At 42.1% G+C, this 23,629-nt stretch overlaps 3 protein-coding genes across 5 annotated transcripts; 1 reads left to right on the forward strand and 2 right to left on the reverse strand.

The window, feature by feature from the left end:
• Positions 1 to 8,367: 8,367 nt before the first annotated feature.
• Positions 8,368 to 9,022, reverse strand: camk2n1b (calcium/calmodulin-dependent protein kinase II inhibitor 1b; the record flags this gene model as incomplete). Its single annotated transcript, XM_080854043.1, has 2 exons — positions 8,368 to 8,438; positions 8,854 to 9,022. The coding sequence occupies 2 exons, from the start codon at positions 9,020 to 9,022 to the stop codon at positions 8,368 to 8,370; spliced, it is 240 nt and encodes a 79-aa protein (XP_080710169.1).
• An 838-nt stretch (positions 9,023 to 9,860) lies between these two features.
• Positions 9,861 to 12,788, reverse strand: mul1 (mitochondrial E3 ubiquitin protein ligase 1). 3 transcript variants are annotated; one of them, XM_080854423.1, is made up of 5 exons: positions 12,655 to 12,788; positions 11,839 to 12,020; positions 11,659 to 11,746; positions 11,357 to 11,477; positions 9,861 to 11,142 (listed from the first exon to the last, which is right to left on the reverse strand). In XM_080854423.1, exons 2-5 carry the CDS (start codon positions 11,956 to 11,958, stop codon positions 10,413 to 10,415), a joined length of 1,059 nt encoding a protein of 352 aa, XP_080710549.1. In that variant the 5' UTR covers positions 11,959 to 12,020; positions 12,655 to 12,788; the 3' UTR covers positions 9,861 to 10,412. The 3 variants fall into 3 exon arrangements, with proteins under 3 accessions (XP_080710549.1, XP_080710550.1, XP_080710551.1); XM_080854424.1 differs by having other exon boundaries at positions 11,839 to 12,000; positions 12,655 to 12,779; XM_080854425.1 differs by having other exon boundaries at positions 11,839 to 11,987; positions 12,655 to 12,766.
• Positions 12,789 to 20,948: 8,160 nt separating this feature from the next.
• On the forward strand, positions 20,949 to 21,956 carry fam43b (family with sequence similarity 43 member B; the record flags this gene model as incomplete). Its single annotated transcript, XM_080854546.1, has 1 exon — positions 20,949 to 21,956. One exon carries the CDS (start codon positions 20,949 to 20,951, stop codon positions 21,954 to 21,956), a length of 1,008 nt encoding a protein of 335 aa, XP_080710672.1.
• Between the last annotated feature and the right edge of the window lie 1,673 nt (positions 21,957 to 23,629).

Consider the following 23,629-nt stretch of genomic DNA (forward strand, 5'->3'; position numbering starts at 1 on the left):
TGACAACATGACAATATGCATATTTGCAATATGACATGTGAAGGCTGAGGGGTGGGGACAAGAACATGCGGAACAACAGTAGCACATGTCAAAACAGAAGCAGAAACATGTCATATTGCAAATATGCATATTGTCATATTGTCACTTCCCGTCATTGTTAGTTTCCCAGAAAAACCTTTCAGACCTCTGTACCCAAATGCTTTTTGGCTACAACCACATTCTGTACTTATTAACCACAGGGGGTATCGTCAGGGTTGCCTGATCCCCAATTTGTCATTACTTGGTGTTGTGGGTTGTTCTCCATGTACCCTGTGTTTACTGTTCTGCCATATGTGAAAGCTGAGGGGTGGACACAAGAACATGTGGAACAACAGTAGCACATGTCAAAACAGAACCAGACACATATGGCAGAACAGTAAACACAGGCTACATGGAGAACAACACACAACTCCAAGGAATGACAAATTGGGGATCAGGAATCCCTGACGATACCCCTGTGGTTAATAAGTACAGAATTTGGTTGTAGCCAAAAAGCATTTGGGTACAGAGGTCTGAAAGGTTTTCCTAAGCTGATGCGTATAAAAATGTGAACAGGATACACGTGACGTAGGAGCACGATATTAGGACATTTCCGCTCAGGTTTCACCCATTAGCTGAGACGAGTCTATAGAGTCCAACATTTCACAGCGTAAGTATCAGTAGGTTTAGGTGGTCGGTTCAGGTGGATGGAAATGAGCTCTAGTAGTGACTAATGACTGTTTACAGCAGAGATAGTGACACACTAACACTTTATCTCTGCATTTTACCCATCCGGGGTAGTGACACACAGTCAAGCACACGGTGAAGCACACTAACCCCGAGCAGTGAGCTGCTTTTGAGCGCCCGGGGAGCAGTGATTAGGGTTAGGTGCCTTGCTCAAGGGCACCTCAGCCGTGGATGTGGGCATGGGAGAGCAGTGCTCTACCACTTCCCCCACCCACATTTATCCTACTGGGCGAGATCGAACCGGCCACCCTCTAGCTACCAGCCCGAAACCCTAACCAGTAGGCCACGGCTGCCCCAGGTGAGGACATTTTTGGGAAAATTCTGTTTCCATAACTTCAAAAAGACACCTCATCATTTACCATTCACCAAGTGATGTTGAATCAGAGCAATGTCAAAGCCAAGTGGCTAGACTTTAGATTCATTTCAATGCTATGTCTATTCTCATTGCCACTAATCCAAACAAAAGAAAGTCCTACCGGAGGTCTCCAGACCACAAAACACGTTGTTTGCCTGGTATTAGAACTGGCATTTTGTACAACGACAAGAGAATTGGGCATTTATGGGTATTGAGATTCAGTTCAGCCTATGAATGGTGTATAAAATGATGACCATTGAGATGGCGACAAAGAGGAGGGCAGTAGAGGGGACACCAAATGAATAGGGACTTGTGAAAATTAGATTTTTATTGCCAGCTCCTAGCAAAGCCTGCAGAGGCAATCAGACACAAGCTGTTGTTGAGTGTGTGTAAAGAAAGACAGGGATTCCATTTCCTGATTGCTCTTTTTCAGGATCAAAAGTCTCCAGAACTAATAACCAGGCGGCCCTTTTGTAAGTATCTTTGGGTCTAGCGACCTATTGCTTGATAAATGATATACTATATTTTTACTACTAAATCATTCCATTTGAACAAATCAGTCCAGTCTCTTTGTCTACCCCTCACATATTAAGGTCACACTCTTTTTTGATCATAACAAATAATAAAGACTTACTCGGTTTCTTGGCATATTGACCAATGATTTTCCTAAACATAGACTAAACATTCGTCAACTACTATCTGACTTGATTTATAAGGAATCTTCATCATCAAATATTTGGTTTATCTAAAATATCAACCCTGCGTGTAAATCGCATACACATTTAATATGTAATAACATGCCAGGAAAGGATAGCTATACCTGTTGGAATGGGAGTGGGGTAAGCTGACTGTTGTTATTGCAGGGAGGTGATCATGAACGTCATCATGTGTAGGATGAACTATTTTAGCCCAAAAAGTCAGCTCAGTAATTGAATTGAATTGAATTGAATTGAATTGAATTGAATTGAATTGAATTGAATTGAATTGAATTGAATTGAATTGAATTGAAATTGGCAGTGTTGTTGCAATTAAATTTGGAGCGCTGCCCCTGTTGGTGCCATGAGGGACAACATGTCAGAAAAATGCAATAACACAAAAATAGCTAAGAACAAAAGAGATACGTAATTGACCACTTGGAACAATCAGTGATCCCGTTTGCCTTACATTTTGAAAAAGCTCAATGCATAATGGATTGAAATGAATGCACTTGGTCAGTTTGATCCTCATGTAATCTTCAAAAAAGGTTTGGACCACTATCGTCTTTTCTGCGACATTGAACACATTCCATACATTTTTATATACATAATAATAAATATTTTGAGTAGCCTAATGATGTCCTTCCCTACCTAGACAGCTACATAGCTCCAAACATGTAAGAACCGTGAGGGATCTTTGGGAATTCCTGGGTATCTTTGGGAATTCCTGGGTATCTTAAAGACATTACACATCAAAGGCACTTCAGCGGTACAAAATAATAGATGAATCATACACTTGAAAGACCCCCCATAATGAGTTATGTAGACCGCAGAATATTCTTCCTCAAAGCCATTTTACCCCTTCTGAACATCTGACTCATTACTCATGGTAGCAGATGACAGTGTTTTTACTCATGCCCTCTGGTAAATCCTGCACCCGTTCCCACTGTTTCCTGTCTTGTCTTGTTTTTGATGAAGTTTAATTTTGTTCTCTTCTGAATTGCCTGTAGCCCTGACAACCGGTAAGATTTGCTCCATGCAGCTGCTTGACAGCCTGTGGCTGCTTAAGGTTGCCACATATGAAGACTCCCATATGACAGGACAGACAGTCAATTAGACTTATACGTCACATGGATGGGTATTGGGTATTTATTTACTTTGTTTTGCTATGTTGTGTCTATGTCTTCCAGCTGGAATCAACAATGAAATCAAATATGAAATTTGAATAGCCAATGAGACAAGAGCACACGTCCTTACAAAGCCTATGCTGAACTACAAATAGTGAGATCACAGTGTTAACACAGGCTGCAACACAGAAGCAATTATAATCACATTGTCGCCCAATCATCCAGATGAATTAATAGCTTGTAAAGTGTTTAATTTCAGTGCCTCCCACAGACTGTGGCCAAGCAGGATCTGTGAGATAACTAGGACACAACTTCCTTTTATACATTGCTGAGGTTTCCATAGCAACAGTTGTTGAACTTTTGTTTGTGATAAATCTTTAATCCCGGAGAGAGAGAGAGAGAGAAAGAGAGAGAGAGATGAAAAACAATGAGCAGCAAGAACCATGCATTACAAATTGCTGAAACCACCCTACGTATTTCAGCAGCAGCTTTTCACAGTTCATTGTGAAATTGTGCTGCATTCAACATCTGTCTGGGTTAGAGAGGGGAATGGGGTGTTGATGGGCAACAGTTTAGTATTCATGGTAATCCAAGGCCAATCTGAGAGCAAACTAATGCAACAAAAGGCTCTTTATCTAAATATTTTTGTTGTATCTTTGAGGGTCCAAAGACTCCTCTCTCATGCAGCTCTTGAAAAGAACTGCAATTTTAAAAACAAACACTTGGTTTTTTTTTACACTCCTACCTGAAACACTTGAATAATTGAGGTCTTCCTTTGATGATGAGCCTATAGGAAGTGTGTGAAGAGGTTGGTCACGAGCATCCCAAGCACTGAACGCTATCCAAACTGACAAGAGGGAGCACATCTGTTTCCATGGCAGCCAACCCTACCAGCACTTTCATGTCTGTGAAGCCACAGGAACAAGCAACTAAATGGATCCATGCCAAGACTGGCTTGTATTTATGTCAGTGTGAATATTACTGCCATCCATGTGTGATACCATAGGTCCACAGGCGCTGATTACAAAGGATGTGTCCTGCATTGGATGCCATCATGAACTGAACAGACCAGCAGACGAGGCAGTTCTTTAGCTTTTGATCTCATCTTATTGTGAGGACACGTAGAATCCTCACATGAAAATGAGGTGTTATAATTACATGGCAGATATTGATCAGCAAACACATGAGTGATCAGCATACACAAGCATTGGTCAGCATACACAAATGACATAAATAAATATGAATTGCACGATTTCTACATACACGCATGAAGATAATATCACCCAGCAATAGAAAACCACACAAATCCGTTTGGAAAGTTTCTAACTCTAGCATCCATCTATTAAGGTCAGAATTTTAACATTGTACAATGCACAGTTTTAAATGTGATGACATTTACCCACTCTGGAGCTTGGTGACTCGTGTCCCTGTTGTGAAGGTCCACCATACATCACACCTTTTCAAAGTGTTCTCAGATCATATGGAAATGACCCTAGGGACCTGGAGACCACACAGATCCCACAACCAACGGCTACATTTCTTACCATTATAGCGTTTATTTCATTGCAGACTGTCAGGTAGTATGCAGCAATGCAGTCAAAAAGTAAAGTTGTCCTTAGAATCCCACCATATACTGTATTTACATTTACATCAAGTCATTGAGCAAACTCTTTTATCCAAAGTCACGTAGAAAGGAGGGAACAATCAAGCTACAAGCAATAGAGATCTAGTGTGACAATAAATACTACTTTACATAAGAAATAAAAAGTGCAGGAATGTAACGACTGTACGTGCGAGTTAAGTACTAATACCATACCTGTAAACCAGTGAGGTGAGAGGCATGACAATGCTATAACATCCTTCAGTCTCTTTCACATCACTGAGAGGATCGCTGAACTGCAAAACAATATGTCTACATGCTTGCAGTGTGTGTGTGTGGTGTGTGTGTGTGTGTGTGTGTGTGTGTGTGTGTGTGTGTGTGTGTGTGTGTGTGTGTGTGTGTGTGTGTGTGTGTGTGTGTGTGTGTGTGTGTGTGTGTGTGTGTGTGTGTGTGTGTGTGTGTGTGTGTGTGTGTGTGTGTGTGTGTGTGTGTGTGTGTGTGTGTGTGTGTGTGTGTGTGTGTGTGAGTGTGAGTGTGTGTGTGTGTGTGGGCGTGCGTATTTGTCTTTCTCTTCTCTTCTTTGTCAGCTTAATCCCCTAATGACACAAGAACAGGCAGATACAGTCAAAATCTTATTCTTTCAGAAATAACCATAATAATGTCACATACCGTATGTGTTACCAGTATGAATACTTAGAATACTTGCAGCCACATGCAGCCTGAGAATCCACGAAAGCTTACGTTGTAAGCATAAAACTTGTTGTCAGCAATAACACATTTGCTGTAGCCCCAGAAGTTATCAATATTCTCGGACACCACAGCAACATCACCATTCTGTAAAAACCTTACATTGAAACATTTTGCAGTAAGACCTTACATAATGGGCTGACATTTACAGATAAAATCCCGATCTATACTTCTACAGGCTCTCCACCCACTACAGATATTGGCATCACTACTGCAGCATTGCAGCAGAAAGAGGGGCGCTCAGCTGAAGCAGCTCAGTGAAGAGTTACACTTTTATTTCTGCACCTTTCTCCTTAGTTCCCTCCAGAATTGCACATAGCACAACCTCAAAGAAGAACACTGTAGACATGACGAAATACATACAAAGCTTGAGTCATAGCCGGTTCAGTTAGCTGGTTCACTGACAGTCGTGAATTTCGAAAGGCGTCAAAGCACATCTCTTGTTGTCCGTTTTGAGGATAGCGGGCCCCAGTGTCTGCTGATACTATTCTCAGCTTTTTGTCCCTCATTACAAAAGTCCACAGCCCATTCACCGAACACCGCATTCATTTTCAGCCACTCAGGGTTGTACGACATGGTGTACAAACAGATGTCTGAAGTTAGGTTGTGTGGAGAACAAGTGTGTAATTGAGTAGCTGAGCTGAGCTGTACTCTCCCAAGTGTCTGTCAGCGCTGCTTTTGAGTTCATAAGATGATTACAAGTGAGTGGAAAGCCATTAGATTGCTCTCACTTGATTACCCTCATCTGTAAGGCTCAACAAACTGTGACTCTGAAGGTGTCCTGCATTCTCTCACCATCCATCCCTTCCACTCAGCAGTGCACACTCATTTTAAGCGGTGAAGATTGAGAGTCTTTACTTATGGCTCCAATTGAGATCATAGTATTCTTTGGTGATGTAATTAGATTGTTACGTTTGGAAATATTTCAATGCTAGAGTGAATCAGTCAAACCTCTGTTAGGGTTGAGCAGGAGCACATAATGATTGGTACATGGTATATCAACGACCTCTTGATTGCTTCATGCATGAGCCACAAAACCAATTATAGTGCACACAAAGAAAAAGTTTACACATGAAAGAGTATGAAGTACACCCAGGCATTTATAATAAGCAATATAATAATGTACACAGGTTGTGCTTTGTCTAGGCTATATCACTACTACACCTCATGACTGTTCTAATGCAGTAAGAATGTTATCAGTGTCATAGCAACCAATCTGAGGGTATACCCTCATCATTCTTCAAAACAGCTAGATTTTCAAGTGCCTTTAAATCACCTTCTGAGAATTGTATTTTTTTTTAGCTATACATAGGAAAATATGCCAATTCCTCCTTGCTGTTGGTTGGGGACTTCCACAGAGGCCAAACCACTCACTGCCACATGCAAGTACTCATACCCAACAACCTAAGTATGATAACAACAAGGTGCACTGCAACCATCATAAAGATACTTAACAACACTTAACAACAACAAAGATGCCTCCATGAGCATGTCACTGGGGTTGTTAAGTGGAAACCTTCCTTCCTCAGTGTTCCGTTGAATTAAACACACAACACCGTCAGAAGTCTTAACCGTGGTGTCTGTCATCTCAGACCCACCCCCCCTCCATACTCTCAACGGGTTAGGACACATGTCCATACCAGGGAAAACAACAGATACACCTCAAGATACACAAGAAGATATATAACATCTTAATATTCTTCAAAGGGTACGAAAAATACTTTAAAACAGAGTTTTGACATTTTGAAAAGCCTTTATTGTTATTGTATTTGCATACAACCAAATTTGGTAGGCTACATATGCTCACGCCATCAGTGTGGAGCATATATCGTAAAGATGGGGTTACGCTGAGGGTCCCTTCTAAATGAGTAATCAGGAAAAACCTTAATAATGAAAGAACCAGAAGACCTTTGAAGTGAATGGAAGGGCTTTGAAGTAAGACATCACTCACAAAATAGTTTAGCCTAAAAACTGGTTCATAAGGTCAAATAACAAAATAGACGAGACCGTTACCCTCCGAGCTTGCTGTTAAAATAAGAAATATCTGCAATATATTTTAGCCAGCAGCTTTCACAATCTTGTCATTACATCAAAAGAAATGGGGATTTAAATCCATGCATGTTTTTATGTTTTAATGCCATATTTTTCCGTTGCAGATAGCCCTGTTAAGTGCAACATAAACAGTTTGTGAAGACATTGTTGAGGTCATTCAAGTACAAACAAATAAAATAAGAAGTACATCAGATTCAATGCCACAATGTTATCGGGCCTGCCTCATGCAAAAAGCTGATAAGTAAGTAAGTAAGAAAGTACCCTGAAAGAAGCAATAGCCAGGCTTATGGAACATCACAAAAAGCACAGGAAAACAAGTCTGCCGACGTAAGGAAGTATTTGGCACAGATGTGATCCTATCCTGTTCAGCAGAGTACTGTAGGCAATATATCACATTGAAAAGTGCTTGAACTATTAACAGTATCCAAACTGACTGTTTCAGAAATATCTCACTTTTATAAAAATACACATCTTACTTTTAAGAATGAGCAGGCAATGTATGTAGCCTATGTCATGACAAAATACACATCGTACATTCAGCAACATAAAAAATGATTAGTCTTAAAAAGGGAGTTCTCCTTCATTTGTCTCTCTATAAAAACAGATTTCCATTTCTTCAACACTGCCAAAAAATATACAAAAGGTAATAAATTGGATAATTCAAAGAGGAAATACACATAACAGCATTTTCCATTGTACACAAAATAACGGTCTTAGATTTATGGTTGATAAACAAAGTGCTTAGTTTCAGAAAGCAACAACAGAAGTTGAATGTGTGCTTATGAAGTGCAGGCATTTCCCCCCACGTGTCTGCTGTACACCATCATAACGGACCAGTAAGAATTTCATCATAACATCCGAAAATGAGAAAGGTGAAGTGTGACTTTCCGCTCCCTCTTTTCAAGTCTGCTCTGACATACTCTGCACCGTTTTGTTAGTGAAAGCAACCCACACTTCGGTTTCAAAGTGCTTTTGCCAAACGTGGGATGCTATATTTTCACTGCACTCCTCTATGGCTTTCGGATTTTATTCTCCCGCTGGTGCTTTTTCGGTTGTGTTATTCATCACTTCATCAATCTGGTCGTCTTCAATGACAACTGAAAGGGAAGACAGAATAATACAAGGTCAAGATTATAGATCTAGGAATGATCCTTGTGTCACAAGAAAGAAAAATAAATAATTGTTGAATCTGTTGAAACATCATTAAACCAAAAGTGCTGACACTGCTAATAATTAGGCTATGCCACAGGCCAACCTTAATTTAAGATAATTTACTTATTTTCAGGCAGCCTGAACACGTATACAACGGGTCCAGGGAAATATGACCAAAAAAACAAGCATCAATTGACGGTTAAAGGTGATCCTGTGGACACAATTTGACTACCTCGGATAGCAGCAACCCTTTTCTTAATCATTTAATTGTTATTATCAGGCGACTATTTTCTTCAGCGGTTCATCAAAGCGCACTTTAAGTCAGCCACCACTGATGTAAGACAGGAAAAATCCTCTCACCTCGTTTACTTCTTCCAATCTGTCCAAGTTTGGGGGGTCTTTTATTCTGCGACACACCAAATAAGTTATTGGTATTCTGCAAACGACAGGTAAGGGAGAGCTGATCCACATCTCCATCATCGCCATACTGAGTGATATTCTCCTCGTTGTAAGGTAACACTTCCGACATGGTGTTTTCAAACCAGTCACCAATGATCGATTAAAAATGGGAATTTGCTGAGGGGGGCGAGCCGCGTGCACGACCACTCTGATGTGACCGCGCGTCGAGGCAATCACGACCGATGGCAAAAATAAAATGCGTAACCCGGCGTAGGCCCGCTACATTTCGTCATGTGAAGTTTAGTTTTCAGAAAGAGTTGCATAATGAAAAGGTGCTGAGAATCCGATATTTTGAATGTAATACATACAACATAAGTAAAGCATAAATTCAGATGTAGAATATGCAAATATGCAAATTGCCTACAGAACTGATGCATATGGATAGCCTAGCTGAAAATATTTACGCATGATGCCTCACTCCTCTTTATGATGTATTTTTGGGGACAACCTGTCTGTTATGCTGTAACGTAGACTTGACTACATCCTTAAGTACGATAAACTTACCTGGTTTACATAGACTTTAAGTCATATTTCTCCATTCCATTAGTTTTAAGTATGATCCTTCTGGATATAACATATAATTACAGGCAGCTTGAATCTCATTCTATCGCGCATTACAGTACTTGGGCTGTCCGTCCGCCCTAATGAGTTGAAGGGGCCGACTTTTCACGTTATTTCAGTACGATTAAATCTCAATGGGGGTGCATGTGCATTAGCTTCAAATAACGTTAGGAACAGAAATGACCATGACATTCGTCTACAAATATCAGACCTCCTTAAATACCTATACAATCACCTCAAAATCTGCAGATCTTATTCTGCTTTATTGAATTATGGTGGACACTTCCCTCTGCTGGTCATTGTTAATCACTGCATTCACCACTAAAGACTTTGACAAAGAAAGGAAAGAGACTTAAATACGTTTTATTCTTGATATCAAAATTGTCATAGAAATACAATATTTACTGTGCTCAGTGAAATGAAGGCAGAGCTGGCTTAAAATATTCAGACGATGATCAATGATTACACCTTCAATTAAATGCAGTGAAAAGTCAGCATAAGGTGTAAGAAAATGTTACTGTCTTCACAACTGCTTCAGTAAAACTATGCCTGTAGCCTACTTTCAGCCACATAAAATGTTCTTCGTTCTTTGGAAACTGCTAAATGAAGCCCATTGTTGCTTGTTCCTTTTTTTTTTTTTAAAGGATAGAAGTAATTAAGCATTACCATTTGCCAAGGACATAGATCAACTTTAACCCAATTCTAACATTCATTTTTATATGAGACCTGATACCACAAAAATAAGACAGCAACGACATTTAATAGACAACCTTATTCTTTGATCTTTATACACAGAAAAGCTCAGCACACAAAACATGCTAGAGCAATTTAGTATGCACTCATGTGTCTTGACACTCTCAAATGAAAAATCCCTACTGTTACCACATCTGTTGGTTCTTTCAGCTGTTGTAGAGGGGAACCACCCTGTCAATGGAAGCCCTGCAGATGGGGCACTTCTTGGGTAGAGGCAAGGCCAGGTAACAGGGCTCGCAGGTGCAGACATGGCCACACTCCAGGAAGACACAGGTGCGTTGGGAGCTCAGACAGACACTGCAGGCGCCGGCGGGCACATCAGCCTCATCTATCTGCAGCTTGTGCAAGCGCTGCCGCTGCTCCTCCTTGAACTCCTCGAAGGCGCTGCGCTCCTGCCGACGCTTGCGCCGCAGCGTCCACTGCCGCCACAGAATGTAGAGCAGCGTAGTGCAGGTGGCCAGCCCGAACAGGCCCGCCAGCAGCCTCCAGAGCCGAGCCCTGCTCTCCTGCTTGCCCAGCAGCGTGGCGTAGTCCTGCCGACTCAGGAAGTAACGCAGGCCCTGCTTGGGCGGCTGCAGCTTGACCACGTTGTTGTCCAGCACCAGCTCGCCCACGCCGGTCACGCACTCGCCCAACCGCAGCATCTCCTCGGTCTCGCGGATGCCCTTGGGCCGCTCGCCGCTGATGAAGTGGCCGATCACGTTGCCCAGGGATTGCACGGTGGGGTGGAAGGTCTCATAGGTGGTCTGCAGGTCGAGCTCAGACGCCTCAAGTGGCCGCACTACGCGCACTGTCATAGTCACCGCGTCGTCGTGGGAACACAGGTTAAAGGGGACTGTGTTGGTGCGCTGATGGATGATCTTCTCGTTTTCATTCCTAAAAAAGGTGATATTTAGAAAATGTTCAGATAGTTATAGATGAGGAAATCAGAAGCCAGAGTTGGCTAAGCACTCTTCCAACATAGAGAACCATAAAAACAGCCAATTCTTCTATTTCTTACATTAGGGACATAATATACGCTACCCAACTCAACACTAAAATAGTGAAGTTATTACAACACAGTATAAAAAAGCTTAGTAACAAACTTTACCAAAGGTGAGTTGTACGATTCCACACCATCTTCTTCTCCCGAAGAGTGAGTCGCTCAATGACTCCAGAGCAGTTGTCAACAAACTGACTGCTGAGTGTCTCTTTCACAGACCTCACCACCCCTAAATACCAGAGAAACTGACAACATTACAGTTCAGGAAAAGCGCATACAAAATAACGCATGCTTATCTGCCTGTCAAGGTAGATGAGGATCTCACATGAGACTTGAATTTCTTATTTTTAATAGGTTGTCATTTGGGTGTCAATACATCTACCAGCAAATGATATGCAGCAGTTGCCTACCTTCTATGACAGCATATGGTACACATTTCCCTGGAGCCTCACTAAGGATGATTCTCAAATCTTGGTCTAGTGAAATTTTCTTGGCTTCCTGTGAATTTCATTTCAAGGTGAAGTTTAACGACTGGATGCATAAGGGCAATGATATTTGACACAGCAAGGTAAAAAATAAAACGTACTCACCTTCAGTCTATTCACTGTGCCTGCCTTCTGCCGATACACTGAGTACAGCACAGCTGTGACGGCTGAGCTGGTGGCCAGTAGAAGTATTTGAGTGGTGGAGGGCCTCCCACTGGACTCCATCCTTCATTTGTCTAGGCACACCTGCAAACCTGTGTGTTGTATCTAGAGATTACAAAGGATAACTGCTGAACGTTATTACTTGACTACTCAGTTGTAGTGCGTCATGTGCAACTAAACAAGTCAATGTATTACAAGTTCTTAATATGTGCACTTACCAAAGCCTGAAGAATAGTGAACATAGTTGTAAGCTAGCAACTGTCTTTTTACCGTTAAGTTATCCAAGTTAACATGCTGGTCGAGGGAATGGAACTGCTAATATGTAGATCAATAATAAAGTTGAATAGACAACTTTTCTGTATTGTTATTATGGGGCAAGATGGCCAAAACATTTGTTGGAGGAGGTAGCTGCTTCGTTAAGTTACCTTTAGCTGCCTGGTTTAACATCAGCAAACAACAGGTGTTTTATATATCCACTAATGACAGAATCGAGACAACTAGTTTACATTGCATAAGATGCTGTAATTTTACCAAAAAAAATGTAAGTAAACGTTAATGACATAGCTAGCAGTTAGCTAGCCAACCAGCATACAGAGCCGGTATGGACTTTGACTTTCAATAGTAAAAGCAGCTAGGTAGGTTAACATGCTAGCTTTATACTTCGTTGAAGCTCAGCATTAGAAGTGAGGTTGTTGTTAAGTATAAAAACAAGTTATCTTTCAAGGCGACATTGGAGCGACAAATGAGAAACACAATTACCTTCTTTGCTTATGTTGTGGGAGGTAGCAAGTGCGTTCGTCACAGCGACGTGTCGCTGACATAAACGCAACTATTTTTGGAATTTGGTCCCATGCAAATTTAAAGACTGACTAATATCAAAAAAACATCTACACATTTAAGTCCAATTTAGCCCGAACATATATCCCTTCTAAGCTAATGTTAACAAACCTTGTACTTCCGGTTAAGTGCCTTTGGCAAACAGCAGATGGCAGTGTTGTCACGCTATGTTCTGTAACGTTTGAGGTCCTGAGGCGTCTCTTCGTTAAATAGTTTAACGAGGAAAACATATCATCAAAAACTATCACATTAGTACATAAGATTTTGGAGTAATTTTCTGGGTCATTGAATTCACCACATTTCATCTGACAATTTGACATTGACATACACTTTATTAATTCAAGCAACATCAATTAAGCCTCAACTCATTTATTTATTTGCCTCCTATTTCTCCTTCTCTGCCTTTCTCTTTCACTTCCTCTCTCAGACGCACTTGCACACGCGCGCACACACACATACAAGGGTTATTCATGAGAAGCAGAAATTATCAAAAATTGATTTAGGTGATTTATAGAGGTAAACCAGAGGTTATGATGCAAACTTAAGAACAGCAGAATGTATCTGATGAATGCAAAATGGTGATATTGAGTGGAAAATGCTAATCTAATCTTGCACATTAATTCTCTGTCTTGTTAGGCCTATTTTGCTTACTTTACTTCATGCATACAGAATATGGATACAAATTCGTTATTTTTTCTTGTGGTTTAAAAACAATTAGGGCCTACCTGTTTTTATGGAGATTTTAACCTGCCATTCTCATAGGCCTTCTTCAGTGCAAGGGATTCGACTCCTGGTTTTTAACCAAAGCATTGGTCCCAGATGGTTTCACTGGATTTAATACGTTCCAAAAACTGTGTGCAAACAGAGGAATGCCCTACGGTTGTTTTCTCTCACGGTAGCATTAGATTAAAGCCTGAGAGTTTCTGTGAAGCCTTTCTGCCTAAGGGGCCCTAGTTCTCTGCAGCTGCTACCCCACTCTACATATGAGCTGTTCATAGGGACGGACACCAAGATGCCAGGTAATTTACTTAGCAGCTGTAACCGACCAAAGGGTTGGGAGGACACATAATCAATTTCACTCTCACATCACAACAATGGTAAACTCTGGGTGACCTCTTCTGTCTGTCATGACCAGCACCTACTCTCCATACAATCTAACTGTAATAACATTCACTGACAAGGGAGCCATTCCTCATCTGAATGTTCCAGAGAAGGTGAGAGGTTAAATGCTGTGTTAAGCATGCTAACAGCTCTACAGTCACTATCTTGTGATGGCATGGACACATATATCATGCCACCATGAACCCATTCAATTTCTGCAGAGATTTCACCCCATATAAAATCTCATTCTCTAATGTCTTAAGCAATGTCTACATGATAGGAAGGTGCCTGATAGGACATTCTGTTTGTAAGGAGTTATACAGTTTCAAGAGAAGGAACATCATCCCCACCCCCCACACCCTGGTTCCCCAACCTATTTTCTCCTTAACCCATCCGCTCATTAGTTAGGCAGGCCTATAACCTGTAAAGGTCCTGCCAACTGAAGTTGTTGCTCTGCTGCTGCTCTGCTTAGTGCATTTTAAAAATATTTTTTTACTGTATTTTTCACTGTATTAGTCACTGTTGAAAGGCGACCTTGGGTTTCTTGAAAGGCGCCTTATAAATAAAATGTATTATTATTATTTTCAATGCAGATAAAACACACAAATCAGATTCATATTTAATTTCCAATTTCGAAATTTATTTTTTGAAATCTCATCTTGGAACAAGGCTGTAAGTCAACATGTAGGACATGGTGTTTTGTTTGCACACAAAGCCTTGAGATTAATGAGGAACAGGTTTAAAAAAAAACAAAAAAACAAAAAAAACAGGAAAAGGCTATTTAAAAGTCCTCCCTAAAAGCATTAAAGGCATTTACCTGACTGAAAGTGATGGAGACTTCAAAGTGTTCTAACGACATCTAAGCAATGAGAACACCGTGTGACTGAGCCTCTGAGGAGTGGAGCAACTCAGTTCTGCGGAGCGCCTGACTCATGTGGTCTAGAACATGCCCCGGGCCTTCACGTCAGCAGTACTGACCTTGTTCGGAGGTAATGGACAAACATAAAAGGTACTTGGAAACAGCCGCCTTCAAGAAGGATTCATGTCTACTTTGCAAAGACCTGGCGACGTTTTTTTTTGTACCCCCAACACCCCCGTTCTGTTGACGGCAGCGCACTTACTTGTGATTAGATTACATGTACACCCTGGCCAGATGGAGAGACAGGTGTAGGGATAGGAGCACTGGGTAGCAGATGTGCTCATCTCAACTAGATGGAGCAAATCACTGGAGGCATGTGCAAGACAGCTGCAGATGCATCGCTTAATAAAACAGCAACTCTGATGACCCTTCATCGGTGCATAGACAACAGCTAGACATACACACACCTGTTTACAGTCCCCTGCACATCATGACAGAAATAAGAAGGACAAATGTCCACTAGGTGGGCTGAAATAGTATGTGCTAGAGGAGACGGGAGAGGAGAGTACGCTTGAGTGAACCAGAGAAAGTGTCCTAGATTCAGGAGAATGTATGAGATGGGATGCCATCGGGACATTTTTACGAGGGAAAAACATTAAACATCTCAAGTTAATACAAAACACACATTCTTTATAGTTGTAAAACAACAGTCTCTGTTGTAGTTAAAGGCACGATGGTTTGGTTCAAAATTCATATTTTTGCTTGGCCATGAGAACTGTTTCAGAAGCACATTCTTGGAGTGGATGTTAAAGATACAGGTTGTCCTTTCAGCTGCAATCAAGTCACATTTGAATTTCAGAGTGTTCCTTTGTTCATCCTCAGCACATAACACGTAAAATCATCACGGTGCACATTATCTCTTACTATTGCTTTTGACAGCACTGAGGTCACAGAAGTGCATCTATACCAGCGTCATGCCGTACTCTGACAACAAACTTTTTGAGGGAGAATGGACTTACACTGATGGCTCCATCAGTTATCCCATCTCCATCTAGTTTTTGTTATTTAAGATACTTAATGTACATTTATAAGAGGACATGCATGTTTGAAGTCAAATTTCTACAAATAAGTCTCATGACAGCTGTCCCTTGAGACATTCATGAAAAAATAACTATATATGTACCGTACAGAAATCCACTCTGAACATTAAATACTTCTTAAAGTCAGAAATGATTTAACTTGGATGAAGAGCATTACACCACAGATGTACGGCTCGTTCACAGACTGCCTTCACAAACTGTTTGGAAAAAGAACGCACTAAGGCTCTCAAAATCTCTGAAATTGCTAATGTTTCACTCCCCTCACAGTTTCATTGCAACTGAAACGGCAGTATTATTTAAGCAATATTATATCATATTATGATTGAAAATACTGACATTAATTCATAAACCAGGTTATGAATGTTTAAAGAATATGCCAATATGTCATGAAATTGGTCTATTGTTTGTGGGTAATTTACCTCAGAGGAAAGGAAAGGAATGGTATCACAATAAGCTTGTTTTGCTGTGCAATCCTGGTTCGGGTTGAATTATGATCTGCACTATAATTTTGTGTCAGATTATGGAAAAGGTTTTTGGATGGATAGAAAAAAATACCAGCCTTTTTACCTGAAATAGTTTGAAATAGTATGGATCCAGAAAAATATTACGACACATCCACTTAACCAGTTGACTGATTATGTATTCTTTATAAATAGTGGAGCATGTAACAGCTCCCATTTCGGATGAAAGAACCTAATGTCAACCTGTTATTTTGGAAAAGAAAAATATCTTGCCATTTCCTTGAGCCTATTTATTATTCACACAGAAAATGTGTGCAACCAATCAGAGAAACGTCCGTGGCACTTAAAGATATTAAAATGTAGCCTTTTATTGAGGGGCACACCATGAAGTTGGACCGCTGCCCTTGAGGAGGGCTGAACAAAAAGGCAGCAGATGAAAGATGGAGTCATTTGGCAAAGGGTTTCATTTTCCTCTCTCCAGGGACTTAAAGTGGCTTGGCACATCTACGTTCATCCTCTTACATAACGCACAGTGTTTCTAAATGTGTGCCATGCTAACGGGACACATTGAGGAGTAGATCGAACAGAGAAGAAATCACCAGAGCATGACTAATGGGGATTGTTTCTCATGCCCCCTAAATGATTAAGCAAATATTGTAAGGTTACACTTTTAGATGCGCCATTGTCTCAGATTAACATTGCTTAATGTGAAATTTTGTTTAACGTTAACATTAAGTAACCTCCTATACGTGTCTACATTGTCTGCACATAAGTACCTCACCCCAGTTCAGTCTGTCTTTTTTTCCCCTTAAATGTACATGGATGCACTCCTCCCCCGCAATCAATACTGGACCAGTCAACATCGTAAATCAGCAGCTGCTCACGAACCACATCAGCAGAGCGTCTGGGAAACGCTCTGAATCCATCCTCATCAGTGACGAAAGTGAGGAGGCCTGTCCATCTACCAAGCCTGTCCTGATTACAATATCAGCTGCATTGAAATTCTTAAATGTCACTGTCAGTTTTACTTAACAAGTATTTTCAGCATATTACTATTTTGCCCACCCTCGATGAAGAAAGATATCGTCAAAAATGTTTCTACAATTATTTAATCCAGAGCATGTAATGGTATTTCACCAAAGCAGGGGGTTATCTGAACATGAAGCAAAGGAAGGCACTCTCCCCTGTCATCTGGCAGTACTCATTATTTATGGTGAGCCTTGCATTGCCACTGCCCTCCTGTATGGCTATATATCAAGCATCTGGTAGACAGGCCTTTGCTGCCGAGCCTTGTGCATTGATTACAATGTCTTGGATAAGTCTAGCAAGATGAAAAGAGAACCAAATTCAATTAGCTCGCCCGGGTAAATGGGAAATATGGATGCAAATATATTGCAAGCTGATCAAAGAGCCAGTTTGCAGAATGTATTGTAAGTTATACAACAAAAGAAATCATTTCTTCCAAGCCTTCTTCAGATAAGAGTAATTGGATTGATTCAGAAGTGCTCCGCTATTCGGATCCTGCATGCAAAAGGAAAGCGCTGATAACACAGTACTAGACAAAAGGAGGGCAAACAGAACTTGTGGCTGCTCAGCAGCGCAACCCCACTGCTGAAAATGAGGCAGGCTATTCAGAAGAGGCAGTTATTGTCAGTTATTTGCCATCGACGGTCCGGGGAGGATATTTCTGTATTTCCTCTCCAGTGGCAGTCTGCTGGAAGAGTCTAATGAGAAGAAGAAAACAAACAGTCATTATAAAGCGTAATGGCTCTCTTCATCCCTCCACAGGGGCACACTGTTCATTATCTGGGAGGGTGTGTATCTTCCCACTTATCCAAGGAAACAAACCATGAAAATGCATAAAAGTTAGTGACATCTGTGTGTAACATCACCGTTACCACATACTCTCATCATTATTCAATAGAGATTATTATTCTACTTGTCATAACAATGACATGTATGTGAAAGTAGAATGATTTGGGGTACAACGATGATATTTGCTCAGGCCCCCCCCTGTTTTTTTAAAAACAAACAAATGGTGCAGTGAAGGTAGCAACAGCTCATTTATCACTCATTCAACAGGAACAAAATTGGCAGAGAACGGCACACACTATTATCGTGTTATATTTGCTCCTGTGAACACATCCTTAGTAACAATTTGCTCCTGAAGATAAGGCACTGGGAGAGCAAGAATCAGCACAAAGTCAGAAAATTAATGGGGACTAATACGAAATGCAAATGGGCACTAATTTGGTCTGGAGTCCCTCCTCATGTCATTCATCAGCTCTCCTCTCTGGCCATGACAGCCCTCCCTCCCATGATAAGTCCGTGTCACACAGGAGCATCCATCTCAGTAAAGGCCAGCCTGACGTGGATGACTTCAGCACTGCGAGGCCCATGTTAATCTCCTGTGGCACACAGGGAGCTGCGTCCAATTACAGCTCTGTGTTCTGTCATTAAGACTGCACTATCACAAATGGACTTGTGTTTTCCCATGACACTCAGCTGCTGGAGAGAGAGGGAGAGCGGTCACAAGAGGTCACAACACAACCTCAAAGGAGCCATATCCTCCCTTGTGCTGAGATACCCCTTGAAATGTAAAATGCAGCCTCATGTTAATGGACGCATACAACTGATTTAAACCTCCGGCTCTCTGAGGAGGCAACGTGGTTGAAAAGAGCACTCTCTTATCTATCCCAAAAAAAGCTCAAACATCAGTTATCGCTCTCGGTGATATGTTTGACATTTCGCTGCTTGGAGCCTCTGGTGTTTTTGGGTCACTAAGTGAAGTTACTGTAGTGAAGCTAAATCTAAGAATAGTCGAATAGCTGAAAAGTTGTGTTCGAGTGTGTCGTGAACATGAAAGGAGCCGGAGCGATGCACCACATTGTGAGAAGTGGACCGTGCAGAAAAACAACTATTTTCGGTTGCTCCATTCTAGGACGACCTGGTACAGCATGCTTGCAACTATGAGAATTTTGTATTTATAAGATTTTTTTTTAAATGACCCTGAGATGCAGGAAGTATTGATTTGATATACTTTACATCGTATTCTGACTTTGCCCCATCCCTATACATTTAGATCACCCTATAAAATATATATCACCCTTTAAACACGTATACTGTGCAGAAATGTTATGAGCTGTCCATAATTTTCCTCCTTGCCTCACCAGACACTGTAAGAATAAAAATGATGATCTGAGAGAAGTGAGGCATGGCCTCAGGTTTCCAAACACTTGCGCTTAAAAACATCATTACATAACAACCTGAGTCCACCTCATTTTAATATGGATAAACAGCTCATTTAGACGTGGATGTGCTCTCGTGGGGAACTAACATCATGTTCTCTATCTGTCATCATTACCCTGTTTCATTAATAGGGCGTTCAGGTGGCAACCCTAGACAAGAGCGAGCGTCTCTGTTTGAGCCAGCCCTTCATATGGAGACTTCATCTCGCTGTGACAAATGCACTCCCTGTCTGTGGCCTGGCCCCTATGAGGCAGATAGATGTTTTGCTCGGAGTGATTCATGGCTGTTGCTCCCCTTTGCTAGTCTCCTTCCCTTAAATGGCACACAGTCAGTCAGGTGCAAACAGGAGGCTAAAAACAGAGAGCTTCATTGTAAGGTTTGAACTCTGTGTTATTTTAGAAAATTCTGCATTTGATATGATAAGGTAGGAGAGAGAGCTTAAAATGGACTACGGTCTTTAGGAAGATTTTGAGTGGGGAAAAGTCTGACTGCTCCACCACGTTGTATTCTATATCAAATAGTAATTACTCAAGCTCTTTGGGGAGATTTTTGCTGGATTTGGCTGTCCTATAGCCCGAGGTGATGAGGGTAGTAAGCCTGCGTTGATCATTAACATTAAAATTCAGTAGTTGGAGCTCTGTGCTGTTCCATTTAAAGGTTATTCAACTTGCCTTTGAATTGCTGTCGGTTTCATTTCATTCAATGTAATCTATACTCCATCTTATGTGATCCCTGGAATCCCTTTTAAGAAATAGAATTCACATGAATGCTGGTATCAAGAAATAATCTTTCATCTTACCAGCAAAGGGCAATTCAGTGTCTTAAGTTGTTTCCCCATAGCAGAGCTTTAAAGTAAATTAAGTTAGTATAGTTGGAGCTGTACCTTTGACAATCTCAACCACATTTCTAAGTCCTTGATATGCTTTGACTCACTAGAGACTAAAGAGTGTGTTTCAAATGCAGAGAAACCACAGCAAAGCACTGGCAGATCACAGTTACACTGCAAACTGTCAAAACCTACCGTCAAATGTTCTGCTTTGGGAGTGAAAACTCATGGGCAGGGAGAAATGAAAGGGACTGAGGGATGAAAGAGTTAAGCAAAGGATGCTAAAACACCAGGCGGTGTTCCAAGCACTGCTCTGCTCTCAGTGATGCAGCCAGACGGTAGAGAGGGAGAGTGAGGGAGGGAGGGAATGAGAGCAGAGAGAGAGAGGAGGAGGAGGAGGAGGATGGGGAGAGGAAGGCGGAGCGAGCGGTGGTGGAACTGACTGGCTCAGGCTTACCGTTCTCTCAGTATCTCTCCAGTGCGTGGCAGAATTTCCTCTCTCTGCTCTGTCTCTCCTACTCTCCGATTCACACACACACACACACCTTCACTCTCTCTCATTCGCTTGCACAGGAAGAGGGGCTCCTCCATGCCTTCTCCACCGCTGGCTTCCTGAAGCCATGCTGCCCTGGAGAAGGAGCAAGTTTGTCCTGGTGAAGGATGAGGAGAAGAGCAAGCCCAAGAGCCTGGCCCCGGGGCTGACCTACCACTCGCTCCTGTCCTCGTTACTGCAGTCCTGCCCCGACCTGCGACCCGACTGCCCCTTCCACTGGCTGGGCAGCGTCTTTCAGAGCAAGCGGCAGAAGGTGGAGCTCAACCGCGAGGAGCCGGCGTACAATGTCCGCTATCTGGGCAGCACCGTCACCATCCTGGCCAAGGGCGAGAGCTGTGTGCGGGACGCCGTGGCCAAGATCTGGCAGCACAGCAACTACGGCGATCAGAGCCTGAAGCTGAAGCTGAGCGTGGGGCCCCATGGCATCCGCATGGGCACCGACGCCAGCGGGCGCAAGAAGCCCAGCCACCTCTTCTCCCTCAACCGGATCACCTACTGCTTGGCCGAAGCCCACCGGCCCAAGATCTTTGCCTGGATCTACCGGCACCAGGTGAAGAACAAGGCGGTGGTGCTGCGCTGCCACGCCGTACTGCTGGCCAAGGCGGAGAAGGCCCGGGCGGTGGCCTTCAGTCTGCTCCAGAACGCCTCGTCCTCCTTCAGCGAGTTCAAGCGTCTCAAGAGACAGAGCGACCTCCGCCACTGCCGCCAGCAACTGCTGGGCGAGGGCATGGTGCCCCTGGCGCCACGGCGACGGCTCCTCAACGGACAGTGCCACTACCAGCCAGCTGCCGACAAGCCCAGCAGTGCCACGCGGCTCTGCTCCATCACAGAGGAGGAGGAAGAGGAGGAAGAGGAAGACAATGAGCAGGAAGGAAAGAAGGGAGAGGAGGCGGAGGAAGAAGAAAAAGAAAGGAAAGATCGAGAGAAGGGGGAGAAAGAGAGGGTGAGAGGGGTGATGGACAGAGGGCCAGCACAGCTGTCTGAGATGGACGTGGAGAAAATGGTTTGCGGACTGGGCGAGTGCACAATCAGCTGCTCGGAGGACGGCCACATCACCATCAGCACACTCCTGTGACGGAACACGGAGGAGAGAGCAGACCGAATGACCTCGCTCTCGCTCTCTCTCTCGCTCCCACTCGTCTACAAGCGGCATGTTAAGAAAAAAACACATTCCCTGCCTCCTCGGATCTTCCCTGGTTCCTCAACTTCACTGTGTGATGGAATACAGAGGGTGAGGAATACCAAACTTAAGTGAAAGCGACCTGGCTGTTTTATTTCTGTCACCTGCTGTCTAAAGCAGAGGTTTCCGATGGAAAGAGGTTTGAATTGGACTTGACTATAGCACAATGACGGAGGATGAGGAAAGAGTCGGGTGTAAACTATGGAAAGAGAAGGCATCCTATCCTTAAGAGCCAAGCTAACACTGCACATTACATGAAGATGAAAAAAAAAACATTTGTTCCACTCAAGTATTTGTATTTTTGATGGTTGAGTGAGTATAAGATAAGCTCTAACTTTTGATAAACTGGTGACATTTTTGTCGAGGAGTATTTGTACAAAACAGAAAGATGTACATTTTATTTTCTGATGTATAACACAAGCCCTCTGTAATTTTCCACGGCTGACCTTTCTGTGTGCACTCTGGTCTTTCAAGAGGCATTTAATATGGTTTTACAGTTACTGTGAAATGTACTAATGAATTAGAACATAATTTAGGAAATGAGCCATTGAGTCGACATATTTATTGCCATCATTTCTTAAAGGGGAGCTCACCTCCCACGCACGGCAACATTACCACTGACGTTTATGAGATTTTTAATATCATAAATGTATTATATCTCTGTGATACATCCAAGATCTACACCATGGTTACTGTACAGTACAGGGGTGCACATTTTTTACTTCTGTCAGAAGGTTGAAAAGCTTTGCAGTGTTTTAACAATTTACCTGAAAATGGGAATACAAATCAGAGTATTTGATACATATATATAAACATATTTATCTAAAAAAGGCTGGGAGGTTACATTAGAAAAATATGTAAACTGTCCTCAGAGCCTGTATTTCAAGTCTTATTGTGACACCGAATGACATGGTTTCATTCTTTGGAAACGGTCAGTTAATAAACTGTGCTCACTTGCTTCTGGTTTCCTCATGAATATCAACAATCTCACATGTTTTCAAACTGGTCAAATTCTTGGCCACGAATGAAATTCAAACCAGCAAATTGTGGTGTTTTTATAGCTGATTTCATGCAAATAGAATGATCTGCATGAAGGCACCAGTGCCAAAGCAGATCAACACATTACATGAGGAGAATCTTGTGTAGACCAAGTAGAGAGACTGCTATTGGGTACTCAGCCTTTTTTTGCTGTAGCGAGGCAATTAATCGCCTGATGGGATTGTTGAGGAAATGAACATAACATACATGCCTAGAAAACAGCCAGAGCTTTCTCCGTAATGAGATATCAACAAGAAAAGCTCTCAAAGGTTCAGTGGGCCAGTTCCGGTAAAGCCCATTATCAGACCCTGTGTTATATAAGGGCCAATTCATAGCAATTGTGCTATTATAGTTTAATGCATGCTATCTGAAGTGTTGCGTAAGTTTTTTCTGAACATTCTCTGCTTGTGGATTTTTTCAAGGGAGTGCTAGCTGTCAGTATTCCAGGGAACACAGACAGTTCGATACACTGAGCTTTGAATTATTTAGATGGATTGCACAGCAGGGAGTTCAGAGAAATCCGTGGCAGT

The sequence above is a fragment of the Sprattus sprattus genome (genome assembly GCF_963457725.1).
Source record: "Sprattus sprattus genome assembly, chromosome: 16".
NCBI classification, from domain to species: Eukaryota; Metazoa; Chordata; class Actinopteri; order Clupeiformes; family Clupeidae; genus Sprattus; species Sprattus sprattus.